Source organism: Buteo buteo, chromosome 7, assembly GCF_964188355.1.
Source record: "Buteo buteo chromosome 7, bButBut1.hap1.1, whole genome shotgun sequence".
Classification (NCBI taxonomy): domain Eukaryota; kingdom Metazoa; phylum Chordata; class Aves; order Accipitriformes; family Accipitridae; genus Buteo; species Buteo buteo.
Window position 1 is genome coordinate 23,107,645 of NC_134177.1, and position 23,005 is coordinate 23,130,649.

Sequence of the window (23,005 nt, forward strand, 5' to 3'; positions counted from 1 at the left end):
ACCCTGCTAGAGCATTACACCACCATTACATACTCAGTACCTGGTCAATAGTAAAATGGTTTAGCTTTTAAACTGTAGTGTCTTAATAGAGGTATTAGGTAGCAATCATTTCGGGTCTTGAGGAATCTATATATCTCATATAAATTTCTAGCTATGCCATGAATCTCCTGGTGTAGTTTGATCAGGGATTTTTAGGCTTTCTTTGGTTATAAACTATTTTACAAGAGTGACCAAGATGATTCCTGATCTCCAGTGATGCCCATACCACAATACTCATTAATGTTACTGCAGTTAAAATTTCACCTTTTAGAAAGCTCAAAATCTGGTATTTCCAAAGCAAATTGTTATTTATTTTGTTAAAAAGAAAAAATCAGTGGTGTTAAAAAAACAATCTGTAATGAACATAATGCTTTTCTGTGTATAAATGTCACATAAATGCAAAGTGGTCTCAGCTGTCACACATGCTTCTTTAGTGTTGCTGTACTAACATGTACCATAACAACCTCTCTTGCTCTTTGTATAGATATGCACTGCAAGTGCAAATACTGCCAGTATAATTGAACACACAATTGCTTTCCTTGACTGTGCGTATGAGCAAAACCTGTTTACTTGAACATTTCATCTAAAGAGTGTGACTGAATGCTGAATAATTGTATTTTAAATTGTAGAAAATTATTAGTTAATGTAACCTGATCTCCACAAAAATAAGTACAAAAGAAGACAGCAGTCCCTGTATTTAAGACCCATTTTTTATTGTGATTCCACAAGGGCCTGAGAAAGTGGAGAGTTTCCCAATAGAGAGGCCAACCAGCAAGTCTACTTTTTGACCTATTATTGCTTTTAGAACCTGTATTAATAGTCATGCCCAGGGTCCAAAGCAAAGCTGACTCTTGTTCCTCAGCACTCCAGTGAGTCATTCCTTCTCTTTCCCCTCAAGACTCTGACTTATTTTTTGTTTCTTCCTCTAATGCTCCCTCATCCATCTCCACATTACAGTCATGTATTCAACTCTGTTGCCTCTGATGGTCTGGTTGAACGATTTGTAAGATCTGGTCACTGGTCCTGAACCTTCATCCACAGCTCATACTGTTGCAGCTGGTAGGATGGCAATGTTGAAGCTGCTTAGTGGTTTTTGGGTTTTTTTCCCCTCCAATATTAGTAGGCCTTTCAAGAAAGAACAGGTTGCCTGTCAGTGTATATGCCTGGGTGTATATCTGTCCAGTGAGTATTGGTTTTCATCACATAAGGTTTCTGAAGCAGCTGGTGAATAAGGCTGATGTTTCTGGATTAGATGGTCAAATGATGGTCAAAATGGTTTTTAGAGAGTGATTGTTCAATGTCTTGTGAAAGCCAACCCGCATTGAAGTGCCCCAAAGTGCAATCACTTCCAGAATGACAAAATAGACATGTTTCAAAATTCTAGCTAACTTCTTGCTCTGTCACCCTTAAATGAAGATAGTAGTTAGGATTAATCTTCCCTGTGATAATTATTCCACTTAGAATGGAGGTATTTGCAAAATAGTACAATGAATATTTGTGTTTTCACTGAAAAACAGCAAGCAAAATAACTTGTGTGTACTCTAGACTTTGGATACAGCATAAATAAAATTGATGCTTCCTGCTTTAATAGGCTTTGCTTCAACAATTATTTTGGCTAAATGCCTCAGCTTTGCCTTGGCATTTACTTGAGCAGCAGAGGACTAATATTTTGCAACAATCCTTCATTCTCTGAACTAGCTTTCTTAGTTATTATTCTAAATGGGACTGAAAAGAGCTATTTGGGACAAATGGCATTTATTAATCAAAAAGAAACCTAAAATCAACAATGCTGCCATTAAACTGGAGAAACATATGGGATACAACCTTTGAACTCAAACTTGTGCTAATTTCAGAAATTTCTACACTACTTTCCCACTTTCAAGTCTCTCACCAGCTATATGGTTATTGTCTTCTAAACATAAGTACAACGAGAATGCAATGCTGATGGCTGACAGTTTTATTCTTAGACGGAAGCTCTCGTTCTTATGTTTTAACTGTCTCTGGGAATATTGCAGGTCTAATTAAAAAAAAAATTGTCATATTCTACAGATCACTGGAATGAGGTCTTGTCTGATAGGAGGATCACCTTGTCAGAATGAAAGCAGTCATCAACATTTAGATTTTACTTTTTAAAACATAATGTTCTTGAAGAAGCAGCTATGCAAATTGTGCATTTTGGAACTCCTCTTGCTATTCTGCCTGCACCTCACTGTTTGTTACTCTGCTTGATTTTATCATATTGGGAGACACCTCCCACTAGTATTATAGTCTTTTCAATTCTTGCTTGTGTAAAACTGAAACCTCCAGTATATATTGTGGAATTTAGGACCATAAGTCTAATTACATAAATAATATGGTAAAAAGTATTTCTAGTTTGCTAAATATTTTTAGGAAGTTTGTTGTGCCTCTTTATATGAAAGAAGATGTTGCATTGACTGAAATGTTTTATTAATACTCAGGTTAATATTCAGGAAGTGTAGAGCAGTTTATTCTTACAAATTTCTACAGGTCTAGACCACTGTAGATATGGTCCTAATTTTTATAAAATCAGAGATTTCTATAGCTTTGAATAATCAATATTTTTTTTATTTTACATTTAAATTCCCCTAATATGTAGGGATTGTCATATGTTTATGTATTTGTCATGTATTTAAGGATAAAAATAATTTCAATATAAATAATGAATTTCATTAGGACTTGATTGTCACTACTGCAATTATTCGCTTTCCCTGGACGTAGCCTTTCACTCTTAGGAGCTGGATGTCGCAGTCAAATTCAGGCTGCAAATGAGCAGTGGAAGAAAAAGATTTGCTTACAACAGCAATATTTATGATCTGCAGTAATTGTATTAGGATAGTTGTCTTGTTATATAAGCTTTTTTGTAGGACTTAGCACGAGCAGGATTCACACCATACATTAGAAAAGTTTTTTTAGTTCCATTTTCATAGGTTGGGAAGGTGAAGTACAAAGGAGGATGAAGAGTCATATGAAGATGACAGGCAAAAAGGGTAGGAAAATAGAGTCTAGGCTGGCATATTTGAGGCTCATCTCTATCTGCTCTGCCATGCCATGTTCCAGGTAGCATTTGTAATTATTATTATTATTGTTATCCATTCTATGTGGTACCATTCGTGGGATAAAATCCAAGGGTCCTCCATGCTATAGTCTATAAAACATGCAGTAGAAAAGACTACCCCCAAAACCTTACAAGATAAGTATTAAACAGGCCACAACAGGTAGCTAAACATAGGACAGACAATGGAAAGCAATGAGACAAAGCTGAAAATGAGCCCTCCTAAAGCAGCAATTGTCTAAGTAACCTTCTGCAAATTACATGAAACTGTGGACAGACAGTGTTTCCATAAAGAAGAGCATGTGCTCTGAAATGACTATCTGCATCCTGGAACAGTCAGGGCAAGACTATTCTGCAGGGTGGCTCAGACTTTTGGGACTGCAGATTAATGCAAAATTATGTTTAAAATATATATAGAAAGTTATTGCAGAATAAGACATTTCAAAATCTAGGTCACCTGTGGTTACTGGATTTTTTTTTCCAAATATTTTTGGTATCCTGAATATTTCCTGGAAGCCTGAAAATGTCCCTTTTTCTTCCTCCCCACCTCAATGACCATATGTGATCAAGGAAAGACCTCAACACCCCCAATTCAAAGTGGGAAGCAAATTGTAACCATACCACATGGTCACATAGTGCTGTGCCTTTTCATGGAGGGCTCTGTGAAGCAGATGCACAGGTACAGCAAGATAGCAGCCATCATTATATTAATTTCAAACTTGAAGGTATAAAGATGAGTGTGTGGCATGCACACAGATCTAAATGGTTTCTTGGATTACATTTTTTGAAACTTTTATTCTCAACAGAATGGTTATTTCTATTTTGAATAGTATTTCCACTTATGAGTGACAACAGATGAAAAATTCAGAAAACAGAGGGGTTATTTTACCTGCAGAAAGGCAGACTGTGGATGTTACTACTGAGGGCTCTTCCAAGCATTCAATCTACAAAGAGATCTATTGAGTATTTAGTTCTTGCTGGAGTTGCTAATAGTATAGCTAATTGAGATGGTGACTCTTTTTGTTATCAGCATCTGCTTGAAGGAACGAGACAGAAATGTACTACAGTTACAAAATGTAGAAAGCTCTCGGACACCACAGTAAGCAGGAAGATACAAGGATGTATTAAAATGAAGCAGTACCATCAATTCTCTCCATAAATTAAGCCAACCATCTCTTCAACAGAAAAAATAATTTGCTTGTTCTAAAGGTTTAACTGAGTTTGAATCATCACCCTGAAACTCTCACTCTGAAACTCTCAGCATCTCATTCCCACCTATCTTAAGTGAAGACATAAGCCTCACAAACAAGATCCGCAGTTCTTGCTTGCTTCAGTGACCGTCACACTGAAAGACAGCAAGAACAGAATCCTTCCTTTACTTCTAAATTGCTATGACCTGCACCCAGGCCTTTGAAAAAGCAGCTAGTACATCTAGAAATTTGCTTGCAAATTTTTAGTCATCTCAGAAACATAGTTGAACTCTTACACTAACTTCTAAAATGCTAAAGGTTTTGCTTACATTTCTGCATGAACTCTGTTTTAAGGATGATGTTTGCAATAATGTGCCTAAATATTTTCTTCCCCTCTTTATCCATGATTATGTTCAGGGAAGATATCAAATTATACTTTTTTTTTTTTTGAAAGGTCAGACTAGGAAGACATTTAAAACCCTCTAGTTAAAAACACAGAAAAACATATCTGTTTTTCCTCACTCCAAGGTCTCTAGTGACTTTTGTGTCTAGTACACATCTCTGTTAATGTGTCTTCGTAATGCCATTAACTTTACTGCACATGGCATTTTACAAGTTCTTGGGAAATTTGGAGAAAGCTGAGTGTTAATTTTGTTTTACCAAAATCTGTTAGATTATTTTTTCCCTCTGAACTTCTGCAGCAATTTTTCTCATTTGTCTATGTTTATAAATCCTTTTTTGTGGTGTGTCCCGTCCCTGTCCCCCCCTTCCCCCCACCTTTGAGCAGATATTTCTGATTGAGTAGTTAGTGGGATTTGCTCAAGTCCTAGCTGAAAAATTTGCTGTCTCTAGGAACTTCCCTGCTGGAAGTCACTCTTTGATTCCCTTGGTGAGCTTTACCCTAAGCCTTTTCCTGCAGAAGCAGCCAGGGAAATTTAAAAACTGTCCATGGTCTTATTTACTAGCCTGTTCCATTTTGACGAAAAACATCAGACTGTAACTTTTTGCTTGGGGAGACTGAGAGAAGAGGCAGGAAGACTGTGAGTACTGCTGATCTCGTCAGGTAACATTGTTGAGGCTGGGAGAAAATATTTGGCCATTGCTTTAGTAAGGCCGCAACAGTGAGTGTATGTGGTAGAAGGCAGCAAACCTCAAAGACTCTAGATTCTGCTGCGAGTCTACATTCAGTGAATTTGTTGTAGTCAAACTGGAGTAACTGTAAATCACAGACTCTAGACCACTAAGCCTTTTGTTGGCTGCTGTACTCTGCAGAATAATCAGTGTCATGACAGGAACACAGATATAAATCTGTGTTTTCTAAATCTGTTCCTGCTTACATTTTTGCATCTCATATGTGTAATAGTATATCATTTAACCAACTACAATTTTTAAAAAACATTGAAATCTATGAATGCTTATCTATACGTGATCCATCAATGTATGTCACATAAGAGCTAAATGCTAGTTTCTGTTACTTACTATAATACTTGCTACTATCTTACCTTGCACTTGATCTTGGGACTAGACCAGCTTCTAGTTTCATGTTTTCAGTGTGGTAGAGGACTGATGTTTAATCATTGTCATAGTACAAGCAATAACTTGCAAATAAATGAAAAGGCCATTTGTATCAGTTAACTTTTAATTTCCAATTTTTCTTCCTACTGTACCTTGTGTGGGGGAAAAAAAAAGCTGAAGTATTGTGCATCTGTGTTAGGAGGTTTTCAGCTTCCTAGATTGGGGAAGATTTAGCATAGTGTTTGACTACTTGAGATATCTTTTTAGACAGACTAAACCACTATGATTTGTTGAAGGTTTTCTAAAGCCAGGAAGGAAGATCATGGAGGTCATTAGAGAACCTGCAAAGGCAACAAAGGTTTGGAATTATGAATAAAGGGAAATCATGAATAGAAATTATTTCCATTCATAAAATTATAAGTAAAAACTATTGTCTGTTATATACTAAGAAATAATTCTTTGCAGAGAGAGTTATAGAAACTGTAAAGATGCACTAGCTCATATTTCTACTAATTTTTCAGCTCTTCGAGAAATCTCTAAATGAAATGTTTGACATTATGTCTTAGTTATTAGCAGACAATGTTTTCTATATTGACGAATAGTCACAAAGGGAGAAAAATTATAAGAGCATGCATAACTCGTTTTGTTTCTTTCAGTGACTGCAATTTCATTATGATTCATTAGGTCTAGACTCAGGACTTATGAAAAGCCCATCCTGAATTATCGACAGGTGTCACAGCCCTTTAAATTGCTAGAAACAAAATGCATGGTCAAAACCTGCAGTGACTTGCATGTCTTTTCAGGTCATTGCATAGTAGACCACTATTTTGTATTAAGACAGAGTGCCAGGAGTTAATGGCTACTCTGGTTGGGACTAATGTGTAATACAATTTTCTTTCTTTCTTTTTTTATTTTTTTCTTTTAACTAATGACACACAAAAAAGTATAAACCCAGATTGCATTGAAGGATGAGAGGAGAGGAAAGACAGGCAGGAATTGCTCTCTAAGGAGGGAAGGATAATTAGATTTAAAAAACTTTTTTTTTTTTTCCTATTAAGAAAACAGGCCTTGGAGCCATGCAAACTGACGATGGGCCCAGCCTTGCTTGGGTGGTGCAGTCAGCACAGCTACTCCTAAGTAATATTTCAGACCCTCAGGAAGCTTTATTCCCTTAAAAAGTGAAAATGACCATTTTTAAACACATGTTGTGCTAAAGGGAATAACCTTTCAGGAGTGCAGGAAGGATTATTTAAATACATCTTCTTGGCTCTCTTTAGGTGAAGAGGAAGTGGAACTTTATACTAAAGTCAAGTTTATGTGAATTAGAGCATGACGGATTTATGAAGCCCTGGCTACTGTAAAACTCACTCCTGTAGGCTGTTAGCAGTGAAAATGAAATCGTGGACCAGTAGATCTCAAAAACTATGGTGCAATACTGCATAAAGTAAAAGAATGAGGCATTTAGTCAATAAACATAACCACAGTAACCCTTGTAAACTATTCAAGCACAGAGTCAGAGTAAATTAAGTTGGGAGTGACCTCTAGAGGTCATCTGGTCCAACTCCTACCACCTCCCCACCTCAAAGCAGAGCCAGCTTCAAAGTTAGACCCAACTTTAAAGTCAGATCAGGGGACCAACTTGTTAAGTTTTTACTGTCTCTGTGGATGGAGGTTCCCCAAACACTCTGTTCGAGAGTTTGACCATCCCCATTGTGAATTTCTACCTAATCGCAATTTCTTTTGCTGTGACTTTTATTTTTTGCCTCTTGTCTGAAGTTGTGTCTCCAAGAAAAGGCTGGCCATTAGGTAGCTGAGAACAGCAATTAGTTCCTGAGCAAATTCAGCTCTCAGCTTCTCTTCATCTGTTTTGTACTCCAGATTTCTTACAATCCTGGTGGCCCTTCACTGGATTATCCATTTTGTCAGTGTTTTGTACTGGAGAATCCAACATGGGACACAAAATTTTGGATACAGCCTTGCTAATGCCAGATACAGGCAATAATCACTTCCCTTGACCCATTAGTGTGTTCTTACTGATGCAGTCGGTATGAGATTAAGCATTCACCAACAAAAGGATACACTGCTGACTCATGTACACCTTGTCCACCTGCCCTGCCCTCCCCCAAGTCTTATTCCAAAAAGCTGCTTTCTACCCTTTCAGCCCCCAACCTGCACTGTCACAGGGTGTTTTTCTATCCCAGGTGTAGGTCTTCACATTTTCCATTGCTAAAGTTTTCTCAGCCCATTTCTCCAGCCTGGTGAGGTCCTCCTCCAGTGCATCAGCTGCTCCCTCCACTCCTTTGGTGTCATTCCCATATGATATGTGTGTAACGTAAGGCAGACTGACCACGCACACCTGTTTGCAAGGTACCTGCTAGTTGGCAAAGGCAGATTACTAACAGACGTTTCAGACAGAATGGAATATAAACGAGGTTTACAGGTTAGGTTTCTTTTTTTTCTAAGCCAGAAAAAACTGTCTGGCAAACCCCCTTAGGCTAATGTGGTGACTGCATTTACCTTAAATTTTGTAATAATAGAGCTATATTCTTTTTGTAAACTCAAAAACTGTACACAAGGACAAGAAAACAAAGTGTAATTTATTTTATAGGATATTCAAGGTCAATCTTCAAAACTGGAAACAATCACTCAGATATATATTTCTCTTCTTATGTATAAAATGAATTTTGTTATGCAGCCTAAATAACAACAGGTCAATAAGATGCTAAAAATGAATCTGTCATCTGGTTAGACATATTTAATTTGCTCTGCATGAGTCATTACATATTTTGACTTGGAAAAAGGTCATGTTTAGTAAAAAGGCCTTTAGACTATTGAACATGTTTATAGATAAGTGTGATAATGTTTTATGATATTTTACATATACTTGACCTTCATATATGTGGACATTTTTGGTGTATATCTTAATTGTATAGGCAAAGCTATTTTAAAAGTATATACTGTATCCATTTTATATACTATATTTAAATAGCATTTGTAGAAAAGTATTTACCAGTTGGGGGCCAGTATGCTTTTTTTAAAATTTTATTTTAACAGCCTGTTAGGGGCCTTACAGTTTATCTCTTACAAGAAAATCTGTCTTCATCATTTGTTGTTCAGGTATTGTGTAATTTTAGTCTTGCAGAAGAATGTCAAACTCTTCCTGTTTGAATTTGTTAACAATAGTCATCATTTCTAATCTAGATCTTCTAGACTTGGTGAGAAGCCGTCTGCCAGGAGTGTAGTAGGTGGGGTTAATCTTTTACTAAGCAACCAGAATAGGAGATGCTTTGTAAGGTCCCTTCCAGTTCTACATATCTAAATTGTATGATGTTCAGCCTTCCCAGTATTGCTGCTGAGGTACACTAAAGCTGGCTAAAGAGTTTGAAAGGATTGCTAAGGCTGCAGTGACTGTCTCCACTGTTTGGATGCAAGATGCAGGAAACAGGGACTTCTGCTTGAAATCTGTAAACTGTAATGCTACTCTGTAACCATGACAAAACAGAATTAGGCTCATTGTCCATTGTGTGTAGGATGCAGGCAACATTTTCCCTGAGAGGTTTTCCAAAACCCCAGCCAGCCATGGGATGCTATGCCACTGAAATCAGGAGTGCAAAGTCTAATGTTGCTTTCAGCAATTGTTCTTTTCAGCACAACCCGGCAAGGGTTGGAGACAGTGATTCAGGTGTTCAGGTTAGGCTTTTGCCTTTCACTGAGACTTCTGAAGTGCGAGTTGGGCCCTTCTGAAATTTCAAAAGAGCTGAATTGCATGTTAGACAGCGGATGTTGGGTACTTAACTGAGTGTGGCTAGTGAAATGTATATGTTGAGTTTTTATTGTATTGTGACTTGTAAATCATACCTTATGTAATCAGTGTAACTTGTTAAAGAACTAGATTGAGTTTGAGGAGCTAACAAGGAGAGGAGCTCTAAGAGCAAAAGGCAAAAAGGGGTCGGGTGTATTCCTATATGTCATGAGATCACATGTATCACATGTGCAAATGTAGTTCATAGGCAAATGACTCAAAATTATGTTTTTCCATTTGTATTATTTCACAGTTTATGTGTTTAATATATGGTGTAATCATTTTTCTCTTTAATCTTCTATCAACTTTTATCAGACCAAAACGAAGTGTGTGAAGATAGATGGCTATGAAATGTAAATACGAACAACACTTCAAAAGGTTCCCTTTCCCTTGCTTCTCCTTCCATATTCTCAGCAGGATGAAAAGTTATGTAGATGCTTTAAAACTGTCCTGAGTCTTTTGACACATGCATGTTCCTCCTTAAGAATTAGCAAAAGAGCTAATATAGACCAGATATTTAACCTTTGCCACCAGAGGTGTTAGTGTTTAAGGGTTATTGTTCAGGAAATGAGAACATCCCAACAATTGGTGAAATAAAGATTACAGGACATTACCTTTTATGTGAAATTCTAAAATTATATTTATTGGCCAATTCACAGAAAGTGCTGTAGTGACCACAAAAATGAAACTGGTTTTATAGATGTACAGGCTAAGTTTTAAAATAACAGATCTATTTCCATTATGCATTTAATCAATCATGTGGAAAACATATGGAGATTAACAATCTCAAATTCATAAGTGACTGTGCAAATTGACATGGCTTTTATGAAATATAACACGAAAGGGGTTTTATACAACTTATTCCCACTATATGTAAAGTTAGGTTTCATGTACTTTGTGTCAAAATTTACTGTACATTTTCATAAGGAAAATGTTGGATTTTTTTAAAAACAACAACAGCAGATTTGTATCTGTGTTCAAAAATCATTTTGATTTCATATTCACCTTTTTAATTGCACATAGTCTTTTAACTCATCATTCTGCATAAATTGTATAGATTCACACTTTCATAAATGCATTTAGCATCTGCAACAAGACATTTCAAGACGTGGTTTATGATTGTATCATATATAAATTAAGATATTTATATAATGAGCATCTCTCCTGGACTGAAGAGTCTGTTGTTTTAAGACACACTTAAGGGGTCACAACCATACAAAATATGTTTATTTGAATCCCATCTGGCATTTTTTTTATTATCAATAGAAATGGCTATAACTACACAGAGACTGGACTGCTAGGAAAGAATCCCAAGCTACAAAATACATGCTACCAACTGTAGTTACTACTCTTCAACAAGAACTAATGCACCAACATGGAAGCAAATCTGAGGAATGATGAACTGTGTGTGAAAAGTTCTACATTTTTGCAGGCAGATGAAGTATCACTTTTACTGTCAAGCTGTGATGAAATATGAAATAGAATTGTGCCAGCCAATTAGAGCTCAGAGCTGTTACATTCAACATGATAAGGTTATTTCTCAGTTCTTCAAAATCCTACACTCTCAATAACATATAAGATATTTCATAACCATTAACATGGTTAAATCTGACTCGACCAAAGACAACCTCTTCCACCAAAGTCCAGCAATATTCAGGGTGAACGTCTGATTCCTGCTCTGCTGCTCATCACAACTTTGGTCATGTTTTACGGTTCCTCACTCAGAAATTCTTCATCTTTTTTCTTTCCCTTTGTGTTGCAACCTCACCTTGCAAGGCTTAATCATCTTGTCACGTGGTCTATAAGACTTAAGTTACTCTTCATGCAATTATTAATGTACTTTTCATGCAATGGCTGGTTTTGGAAAGGTGGGCAGAGAAGTCACAGGAAGCTATAATGACACAGAGTTTTTTAGAAAACTGAAAGGTATTTCCACTAGCTTTTCTCATCCACTGTTATTAGCCACTGCCAAGGTAGTCATCTTTGATCATGTGACCTAGAACCAGTGATGGCAATTCTTCATTCCCAACAATATTATTTGTACAATGCTGGTTGACACCTATTAGGGACAGAGGTGCACTGAGGGAAGTGTATAGGACCCTTAAGTCAATACTGGAAGGCTTAGTGTGCCTGCTCTCCCTTTTACATCAATCCTTTTAGAGCAAATGAGGAAGACAGTTCTATTTCACTTGGGTCTTAGTGATGCAGTGGGCCTTTGAGCACAAGGATTTCAGTTCTGTTTTGTCTTCCAGGTACAGAAGGTTGGGGTAGAAGGAGGAAATACATCAATTAAAAGACCCAAGCTGACTTTGTACATCCTTTCTGTTTGTGTAAGCAGGCTTCTGAGCCAGAGAACAGAGGTTTGCTTGAGGCATGCTTGAAAACTAACCATATAGTCATTGTGCCAGAGACCATAAATGCATTGCATGTTTGCAATATAATGTTAGGCATGGCAGTACTCAGAAAAGTTGGTACAATTCTATTTCTTTGCAGCAGTTAATATATAGCTAGAAACCTTGAGTACTTGTTTTAGAAAGTAGGTGCATTCTACCAGTGAGATTTGAGGAGAAACAACATATACTAAACTGTCTTAAAGGAATATATTGGTAATAGTTACTGTTTAGTGTAGGGACACTTAAAAGCGTGGGTACATGAATGACAATGCCTGTTTTCAAATTAATGATGACAATCTAAATTTTAACAAACTACTACTTTTTATTATTGTTTGGTTGGCTTTGTTTATTGGTTGGCTTTGTTAAATCATACTGACATAAAAGACACTGCCAAATTCATATTATATGAGAACTTATCCATAGATTACAGCAAAGATTTTTTTAAAAAACAAGTTTCAGTATAAATTTATTGTTTAACCTTTGACAACCTACACAGTGGCACACACCAACACAGAGCACTTTAACAGAGTGAACTGACCGTGACTAATTTAAGGAAATACCAGGTTTTTTAGTTTGTGTATAAATGACATTTCTTGAAAAGGTAAGAAATGGGAGACTGAAGGAATGAATTGGGAGGAGGAGGGATTCATAGCCTCTCTAATAAATGACCAAAGGCAACGAAATTGATAACTATCTAAAAATATTCAAAGGATATAAATCATGGTTAGAGGCATTATTTAGGGTGGTGCAAAAAGGTATAATTGGGATGAATGAGATAAAAATTACAAAAAGCATTATTTAAATTTATTACCAGGAAAAGCTTTCTAATGCTGAATTCTAATAGCCCTAGAATCATCTCCCAGGGGAAGTGGTAGAAGCCCCAGGCTTAGACACATTTAAGTAGGTTGAAACACCCCCACTCCCAGCCCTAACACTAGAAAATATATTCTAGGGAACAATTCTGCACTGTTAGCATAATACTCTACCTGTACTACTTTTTCTTTCTGTCTACTAATCTTTATTTCTAGGATTTAATGAGTCTAGCAGCAACTTCTAAACCCAGTGAAATTTAGATGAAACGGTTATTAGCAATCCTAACCATAGTGCGTATTACTCTGCAAAGCAACAACACACTCTGGTATATCTTTCTGTCCCTGATGTGATGACCCTTTGAACAGAACTGCCTGTTAACCACAATCAAGTATTTACTCAAGATTCTGGTGGTGCAGTATTTACTACAGAATATAAAAAAACATCTTTTGAGATGTACCTCACATTTTTTGGACCAGTTTGTGGAGGATCTAGCAATAAACATGCCAATGGTTGATTCTGAGATCAGAGGTAATAGCTTCAGCTCTCAGAATTGTCCAGGGGTGATCATTATCCTTGAAAATCTTTTGTTATCTTGTGTATTTTCAAAAATCAAGATTCCTACCTATGTGGTCACATAAGAAATTGGATCATTACAAAAAGTTTACTTAAGAGACTTTGCAACATGGAGTACAGACTTTCTTGATATTTCTGGTTCCTTATCCAACCTATGGAGTATGTTGGTTGTAGAGAATCTCTAAAACTAATAAACACAGTTGTCTGTGTGGAAAAGTTCTGTTTCTTACCTCAAATTAAAATGTGTGGCAACTGTACCATAAAATTTGAGTCACTACAGACAAAACGTTTTTGCCCAAATCACCATGGGTCTGCCTTGGCTGTAAAGCATTTCCTACTTGATGTAGGCACAGTGTAGCAACATTCTTCATGGTTTTGCTCCTTTCCCAGCTCTGCTGGAGGTAGTGTAACGGTAACTAATGAAGCAGCTACAGACAGCAGCAACCATGCTAAACTTAAGGTTCTAGTTTATTACCACAACAACCATCTCCATGCTGGGAATGATTATGTGATTTTTTTTGTATATATGTATATGCGTGTGTGCATATATATGTGGTCATCTCAGAACCTTTCAATATCCTGTATTCATTTTCCTTCTTGTTGATTCTGATAGCTGTCATTTCTGGACATGAAAATAGCATGTTTCCATTTTCTTACACTCAAGCTTTGACACTCAAGCTTTTAATCACTCTTGTTTCTAAAAGATTAAATTCCAGCTTTTTTCACATCAGCTGTAAACCTTAACTCTTTTTGTCTGTTATTCATGCATCATTCTCTTCTACCTCCCTGTTCACTCTTCCCTAAATAATAATTCAATTTTCTAAAAGAACTGACTGCAGCTGATCTGTTCCACATTCCAAAGAGCATGCCCAGTTAAAACAACCATCCACCTTCTCATCTATATGTATGCACATTAAGCAGATTGTAGACAGGAATTTGTTGCCAATTTCAGTACTGTTTTGAAATGTCATTGTAGTCACAGGCTTGGTCAGGGTTATCTGATCAAGTCTTTTGTATCTGTTTAAATATTTAGGGGAGGCAGGAGTAGAAAGAAAAAAGACATTTTAATTTTAACAATTTGTTTGTTTGTTTGTTTGTTTGTTTTTTCCTTAGGATATCCTGAAAATATCAACCAAAAATTATTTTATGGGTTAATACACCTAGAGGAACCTGAAAGAACTTTATATCCAGTTAGGAAGTTAAATGCCTCTGAAAACCCCAAACAGCATCTAGATTTATACAAAAAGAATAGGTAAGACAGCAGAAAGGACTTTTACTCCCATGAATTTTTCTGGGTTTCTAAAGTGTGAGTATAGAATATGATTGTAAAACCTTTGTCCCCCATTTGGAGACAGCTTCTCTGCATGGCAGGCTTTATGCACCCTGCTTAGTGAAAGCTGCACTCTTTTATCATATGATGTACTTAGCTGGGAAAAAAATTCTGCTGCTTTGTTCTCAGCATAGGCATAAATACTGACAATACACAGCTCTGTAGCTTCAACAGCTGATGAATGCAAAATTTCCACATGAGTTAGAGTTGAAAACAGGAATGAGGGCTTTTTATGAACTCTATTTTAAATGTTTGTAATGTTTCAAACTATTGTGAGTGTTTCTTCATAGGCAATCACTAATGAAACAAGAGCCCAAAGTTCTTGACCGTAATCATTGTGTCATTCAATTTGTGTGTGTGTTTAGGGCGCTCTACAATGGAGGGCTGCAAGTAGAGCTGTAACGGAATTATTGAATCGTAACATCACCAAGCTCTTTGACAGTGCTTTACATGTACAGGGCTCACAGTACTTTGCAAAGCATGTCAGTATCATTATTCCTATTTATAAGCAGAGAAATGGAAACTGTAGCTGGTGAACCACTGTCAATACTTACTCAAAAGGCAGCAAAATGCGTCTGGGGAAAAAGGGTACTTGATCTGGTAACTGCCTTTTCATCACCAGGAATGAAGTTAGGAACATACAAAACCACTTGGATTCATTTTCTTGTGTTAAGCTTCAACAATATGGGTGAGAATTGTTTATTATTTTAAAACTCTTTGTTAGACAGAGGTTTATGAAATGAAAGCCCTTGCTCCCCTTTCACTTCTGCTCTGTTTGAGCATTGTGAATTTTTATTTTATGATCCTGTCTTCTTTAGGTGGGGTGGGGGGGGGGGGGAACCTAACCAAAAAACCCGTACCAGGCTTGTACCTTGTTAGTCGTACAAAGGTAATGAAATATAATTACCTTCTGAGATATCGCTGGAGTAATTTTCCTGATAGATTTATCAGAAACATTTCCTGAGATTGAATGTGTTAACAGAGTATGTGTTTTACTCTGCTGTAGCTTTAGTGGTCATCCTCCAAACCTGACTTTATTCTCCATGCTAATAAAGAATCTGGATTCCAGGAGAGACTAACCAAAAAAAACCAACCCCCAAACAACAAAACACCCTAGTGCTAAAGCAGTCTAATCACTGTTGGTTCATCTGAGACTGTAATCTCCTCCATTGGAAATCTGAAACATGCTGCATTAAGGGACCTGATACATTTCAGCTTACAACACTCCCCATACTGTTTGTTATGCTTTTTTAAAAAAAAACCACAAAACCACCCAAACATTTGACCCAAATGTACAAAGATTGTACAGGATCTCTGTTTGCTTATTTCTACTTTGTGTGGAAAGTGTTTATATTGTATTGCAAAGTGCTCCATGGTTTGGACAGAAGCATGGGGGCCTTTTTTTTTTTTTGGCAACACCTAGATCATTGAGGGACAAGGGTGGCTGCCATTCTTATGGCTGTTTGGAGTGGCACTTTTACACTATGAGGTCTGCAGATTCTGTAGGCAATGATGATGTGGCATGAACAAAGCTTGTCATCTTTCTCAGCTTAGCCTGAGGAGGCAGAAACCTAATGCTATTATATGGTTGGTGATACTGGTTGAAACATGAGGAAGATCATATTTACATAGCACAGCATTATGTACAATCAACAATAATAGTTTTAGTTGTTTCAAAGGTGCTTTTGCTGTCTTTGACAGACCTTTTTTTTTACTTCCATCTCCTCCTTAGATTTGCCCAACAACTGATGTATGAGAACTGCCTTAAGCTACAGGTCAGCAGCTACAAGGATCATTCAGAGGTGCATTGATCCCAAGGTTTACAGTCAAAAGCGAAACATCAAGATTAGGCTACTGCACATCTGGGTTCCCCAAATATTTCCACTTTTTTTGTTCAGTAATTTTATCTGGCAGAACCAGAGCTCACTGGCTATTTGTTTGTCTGTGATTTCCAGCTAGCCAGCAAGATGACTAGCATCTGACCGGGATCCTGAAAAGCCATAAATTGGCCCATTTTAAGGGCACAGATGCTATATCCTTTGATTCCAGCATATCCAAATAGTCTCAGAGCAACTCTAGTTGTGCTGTCTGAATCCATGCAGCTTCATAAAAAATGCTGGATAAAACAAGAGGTGTATTTCCAATCTAGATAATATATATATTTTTTTTAATAGATATAGATATACACACACATACAATATTACTTAAAATTTGTATGTATACAAACTATTACATATATGCAATAAAATGTATCAGTTTGTGTATGTTTTTGCAAAATTCTGCTCATATCACTGTTACTTCTCAGTCTGGCAACTGTCAATATTTGTCCAAAATTTTACTTCATGAAATTGTTTTTTTTTAACACCAGGATTCAATCAAGAAACAAATATCTAAGTATATTTAAAACACCTTTTTACAAGCTATGACACCTTGATTTTTCTGCCAAATGAGCTGTACTCTTGCTGTTAACCTATTGATGCTTTTTAAGAGTAGTGCAGAAATAGTATACAGTATACATCCAGCAAACAGCCATACTCCACAGAGGTGAAGCAAATTTGCCAAAAAAAATTAGGATATTAGTCAGGATGTCAGACACCAAGATTTTTAGCAATTGGCTCCTTTGCCTACTGCTAGATTCCTGGAAATTGTTTATATGGGAATTGCATTTTGCTATGAGGTTTTATTGTAATTTTCAATAAGCATACAAAAACTGGTGGAGATGTACTGGTATTGAGATATTTAATCTAGTCAGCATGTGTGAATTAAGGGAAGAGGAGACTTTTTTGAAGCCCTGGAGGTGTCCTCACAGTTTAATTGCCTCTTCCTCTCTAAGTATCCATATACTTTTGCAAACATCCTTAATTTTGGTATTATAATGCATATTCCAGGATACCGGGAGCAGCTCCATGGGTCCATCCCACCAGATCTTTACCCGCTGTCACCTCTGTGAAGTCTTTCATTCTCCTCTTCTGCTAAGCATGGATGGTGGTGGAGATGAATGGGGTGGTGCACATGTTGGCACCAAAACTTCCAGAAGTGTCCCAACCTGCTGGGATCCTCACCAGGTAAAAAGCATTAGACCTGCATCTCAGGTTACAGTTCAGGGAAAGAGACAGCTGAGACACAAAGTAGGTGCAGGGCTCAAAAGGGGTTACCAAAGTAAAGTAAGGGCTGCTACTGAATTACCCTCTGACCCATCCTTAACCTGGGGCTACTAATGTTCCATGGCATCATTTTCAGCTTAGGGTCAGGTGGGAGACAGTGGACTTCATCCCCACTAGAGGAACTTTATAACCCTCTGACCCTTGCTGAGTCTTATTTTCTTCCTGAATGAAGTAAGGATGGTGCAAGTGCTCACAGCAAGCCCAGTATTGTGCCACATCAGAAAGGGAAATAAACTGCACCTTCCCATTAGCCCTTGGGGAGGGAGATCATCACCAGTTAAAAAGCATTCAAGCCACCACTGCAGGATACTATTGCCTGTTTGAATGAACAAATAACAATGTTTTATTTTAATTAGTATTAAAGATGTCATGAACCCTACATATCTATTTCTAATTTGAACTGGTGTCAGCCAGTACAGTAACTGTTGAGATTAATTGAAACAACTGTGCATTTTAAAGTTTATTTGCAAAGATAAAATATCTGTGGAGGGGGTAGAAATGAAAAAGAAACGTGAGCTATTGATGACAAAAAGCAACTTAGGCAGTTATATTAATTCAAATAATACAGTGTATCACCATCTTGACTTTGCATTTGTAGGTTTTGCAGCTTTTCCCAGCCTTCATTTAGGATTTCAAAAACTTAAAGGCATTCATTGATGTGATGTCATTTTAGACCTCTGACACCATGTATTATGGGTACCTCTGCAGAGGTGGTTTGGTTTTTTTTTTTTGGATGCACTTGTTTATTACTAGTGTAAAGAAACCACATTTATTTGTGTGTCTTCATAGCTCAACCTTGCAACTGGGCTAAGGATAAACATTACATCTTAAAAGCCAGACACTGCAGTTGCCATTTTTGAGTTTGCAGCATGAACAATTTTTTCCAGAGAGGAAAGGAGAGATTTTTGGCTTTTGATTGGGGGTGGGGAAAGTGTCTGTATGTGTATGCACGTATATAAGTATATGTTCTGGTTTGGTTTTAGGCAAGTAGTTTACATAAAAAAATAATTCATGGGGGGAGGACATATTGCTAAAATTATTTCAGAAAAAGTGATAGTTCTATGTCATTCTACTAGTAGGCTTTTGCTTATGAAGCCATTGCTTTCAACTTCTATACAAATATTCTAAGGTTCATTTTATGAAGTATCTTATTCTCACTAATATTTTGTGAAAATGATTTTTCTGTTTATTTAAATGAAGAATGCTGCATAACGCGCTCCAGTGAGTAATCTAAGTACAGTGATGCATTTTAGTTTGCTGAATATCTTGTTGCAAACCAAATTTTAGTGATAACACGCATGCCTGTATTACTTTGCTTCAGTTTAAAAATGTAGGTTTATTTACAGTAGAGAAAATACTTTGCTTCTTATGTAATGTACCAGCACGACCTGAAAAGATTTGCTTCCAGTAACAAAAAGATAGAAATCTATTAGATGGGGAAACACACTGATGAAGAAGACATGAACATATAAAAGAATTAAAGGATGTCAATAAGGTGGTAAATTGCTGTCTTCAAGCTTCCCTAATGTTTCCTGTGATAACAACAATAATAATAATCAGGAATAACAGAAACTTTAAAAATAATTTAAGTCCAGTTTTAAATCTGAAATTGACTTTTAAATATCTATTTTTAATTTTAAATATTTTTTTGTTTCTGAGCAGAAAACTTTTCTGATATGCTGATAACAAGCATCATGAAGACCCTGTTTCGTGTCACTAACAAAATTTAACACTATGAAGTGATTTAGGATATTAGGATGCTAGGAAATGCTCTAACATAAAATTTCTGTTCAAGATATTCAAAAATTTTAAAATTAATTTTTTATTAAACAGAAATTTTGGTGAATTTTACTATCTTTATTCCTGCAGATAAATTGTATTATAATTGATTCTGCAAATATTCTTCTAAGTTTAATACATGTGAGACACCAGAATAAAAATAAAACAGGACTGCTCACATAAGAAAAATTATATATTGCCAGTCTTAAAAATCATGTGCCAACATGATTGTGGGAACAACAAAAAAGAGCATGAAGATGTCTAAATTTAAAATTAATTTAGCATTCTTCTTGTTTACTTTCTAGTTATTAAACTACAAGGTCCAGTTGCTGTCAGTCTTTCCCTGCAACTGTCAGATACAGAAACTGGAATTAATTAAAAGAGCCCCCAAACCCACAATATATGCTGAATATTCAAAGACATGCAGGAGCTGCTAATAATTTAGTGTTGAGGGAGGTGGATAACCTCAAGATTGCTCAAGTTACTCTTTGCAATATCAACTGCCATTCACGGGTGCTCAGGAAGGTCCTGTTGCGTGGCAAGACTGACGACTGCCTGTTTCTCTGGGAGACAGGCGAAGAGGAAACAGTTCATTTTAAACAGCAAGTTACAAAAGCAAAAGTCAATGATGAAAGTGTAAAGAAAAGGAAGTACTTCTTAGGAAAAAAAAGCAGACAAGCCACTAGGCAGCATTCAGTTCCATGCCATTTGGGGTTTTTTTATGCATTAGAGCAGTTAGTTGTCCTAGCAAGTGGTGCATCATTTGGTATGCAGAGAATTTGAAGATGCAAAGATCATTGAGGAAAGGGGACAAAAAAACCCACACCACACAGACTTATCAACACATTGTATGTAGCTTTGCTTCCCCCCCCCCCCCTCCTTTTTAAACAGTGTTTAAGAAAAATATGCTGTGTTACCATAACAAACTAAGATACTCTCTCAACCTCTTCAGAGTTTAGGTTTTGTTTTCACTTCTTTTGGTTCCAGGTAGGTTTTATTTGTTCTTGTTCTACTTTATAAAACCTTTTCTTAACATTAATGGCTTCAGCAAGAAGAAATAAGGGAGAATTATGAGCACAAAAGGGAGCTGACAGTTGTGTATGTATGTATGTTGTCACCTTCTCTTTTGCCACTCATAGGTGAGTAATGGTACAGAAGAAATAGGGCATAATGTTTTATAGAATACAGTCAGACAGGAATTCCAGCTGGCATTCACTAAAGCAAAAGGGAACACTTTCCTCATGTAAAATCATTGTTTAAATCCCAACCGTACATAGCTATGTAATAATGGGGTCACTTATTTTCCACTTGTTCAGTAAGATACTGCAGCAATCTAATGATTTTACAAGACAGATGGTTTAAAGCATTGATTTGCTGCAAATTGCTCAATCCATAACTAATGAGCAGGTCTACAGGTTTTCAGTAAATCAATCCATTAGAATTTACAGTTTGCATAAGAACATATTACTCAATCTGTGGACACAGAACAATTTTTTTTTTTTTTTGTAACCTTCAGCAGCCCCTTATTGCTGTTTTTTTAAACTCTCTTAAGTTTCTGTGGATGGATTGGATAAAATCACTGTATTCGAGGGCTCTGACAGCATGCCTGAAAAATACACTGTCCACTTGTACACAGGCACACATGCATCCCATGTCAAGTCCTAGATATTCCCTCATAGAAGACAGTTAACATCCAAGAAGGCATGACGAGACAACAAATGGAATTCAGTCTGTCACCTGTAGCACTAAAACTCTGCCCCAATTTGAAGGTGGATTATATTCTTTACACCTGCAAGAGTGTGATGTCAAATGGCAACTGTTATTTGGACCCACACAATTCTTCATAACAAGCCGAAATCTCTCCTGTATGAAAAAAGAATAGCAAAGGCAAAAACCTCTATGGGTTGGGTGACAGGACTTTTGTCACATATCTGTGGTATAGAAACAGGAACTTGAGAACTATGCTTGCTAACAGATCAAGTTCTAGATTACTTTATTACTGGTGATGCCTGTATGTTCGTACCATGTTTTCTCCAGGCTTTGTAAGAAAAGGGTCAGTTCTATCATTATCAATTACTACAACAAGATCATTTTAGGCAAAACAGTTACAAGCAAGCAGAAGATCAAATCCTGTCAATGAATTCATAGACTCTGAAAAAACATTGTATTGGTTGTTACAAAAGAGCAATGTGGCTGGAAGGCTGTTAGTACGGGAGTGTTGAATCATCCCACTCCAACTGCTCTTGCCTGGTGCCATTCTGTTTGTCTCCCTTTTGGACAATCACTTCCTCTTCCTCCTCCTCCTCCTCACTTTCATCTGATTCAGCACTGGTTGTGTCTTCCTCTTCATCTTCTATGTCGTCTTCCTCACTCTCCTCTTCTGTCTGGTGAGGCTTTTCGTATTTCTACAGTACAATTAAAGAAATGGAGACAGTAGAAGAAAAGTGCCTTCTTGCTAGCCAGTGGCTGTGAGAATGTGAGCATTTATTCCACTTTTGGAAATGCTAACATGCTGGGAAAATCTGCTTTCAATCATTATGAGACTATTATACAATTCGGTAGCAAATATTCAAAAAATACTGTAACAAGAACAGAATGTCAATAAGCAATCTCTTTGTTAGTCAAGCTGCCAAAATGTAACACTCCAATGTCAGTTTCTTTAAACTGCTGATCATTTCCCCTCCTTTTAGTGTATTAGTGCTTACATTAAACAGTTAAAAACAAAGTAACTATATCATCTTGGGTACCTAGGGTGAAAATATGAGTGGAGAGGAAGTAGTGTTGTACCCAAGAATTCTTCACCATCCTATTTAGTAATTATATATCACGCTAAATATTAAGAAGTGCTCAATTATATATTATCACGGTATGCAGAGCTGAAAACTGAGATGGGGTCCTGAGTCTACATACATACAACTGTTCTGCCAGGCCTAAACAAGTGTACTCTGGAAGAGGCTTAAAATTCACTGCTAAGCTACCAGCCCAGACAGTAACTCCTGGTAGTATCACAGTATAACACTATGCCTCAGTTATTGTACCTCCATGGGGTTGACGGTAATAGTCAGAGCAGAATCATCCCAATCCATTTCATTTTCTTTACTTCCTTCGTTGTCTGTAGAGCTGTGCTGATGAGCTGTCCGAATTCGATAGACCCCCAAGGTTATGACAAAAATGAGTATGCTCACACAGATTATGATAATGATAGTAGCCACACTTGGAACAACTGGAACAAAACATGGAAAAGGGAATGGGCTTATATTTGTGGAAAAAATTACCTACAAAACACTGAATATATTGTCTGTTTTTTCCCCTTAGCACCTCTTCCTTTGCATTG

At 36.8% G+C, this 23,005-nt stretch overlaps 1 protein-coding gene across 1 annotated transcript in view; it reads right to left on the minus strand.

Moving 5' to 3' along the window:
- Window positions 1-21,608: 21,608 nt before the first annotated feature.
- CLSTN2 (calsyntenin 2) overlaps window positions 21,609-23,005 on the minus strand; it is a 99,998-nt gene continuing 98,601 nt past the window's right edge. The window contains exons 14-15 of the mRNA XM_075031889.1: window positions 22,710-22,894; window positions 21,609-22,076 (exon numbers count right to left, since the gene is read on the minus strand). Coding sequence (XP_074887990.1) covers window positions 21,876-22,076; window positions 22,710-22,894 — 386 coding nt within the window. The 3' untranslated portion in view covers window positions 21,609-21,875. The remainder of the gene's footprint in view (window positions 22,077-22,709; window positions 22,895-23,005) is intronic.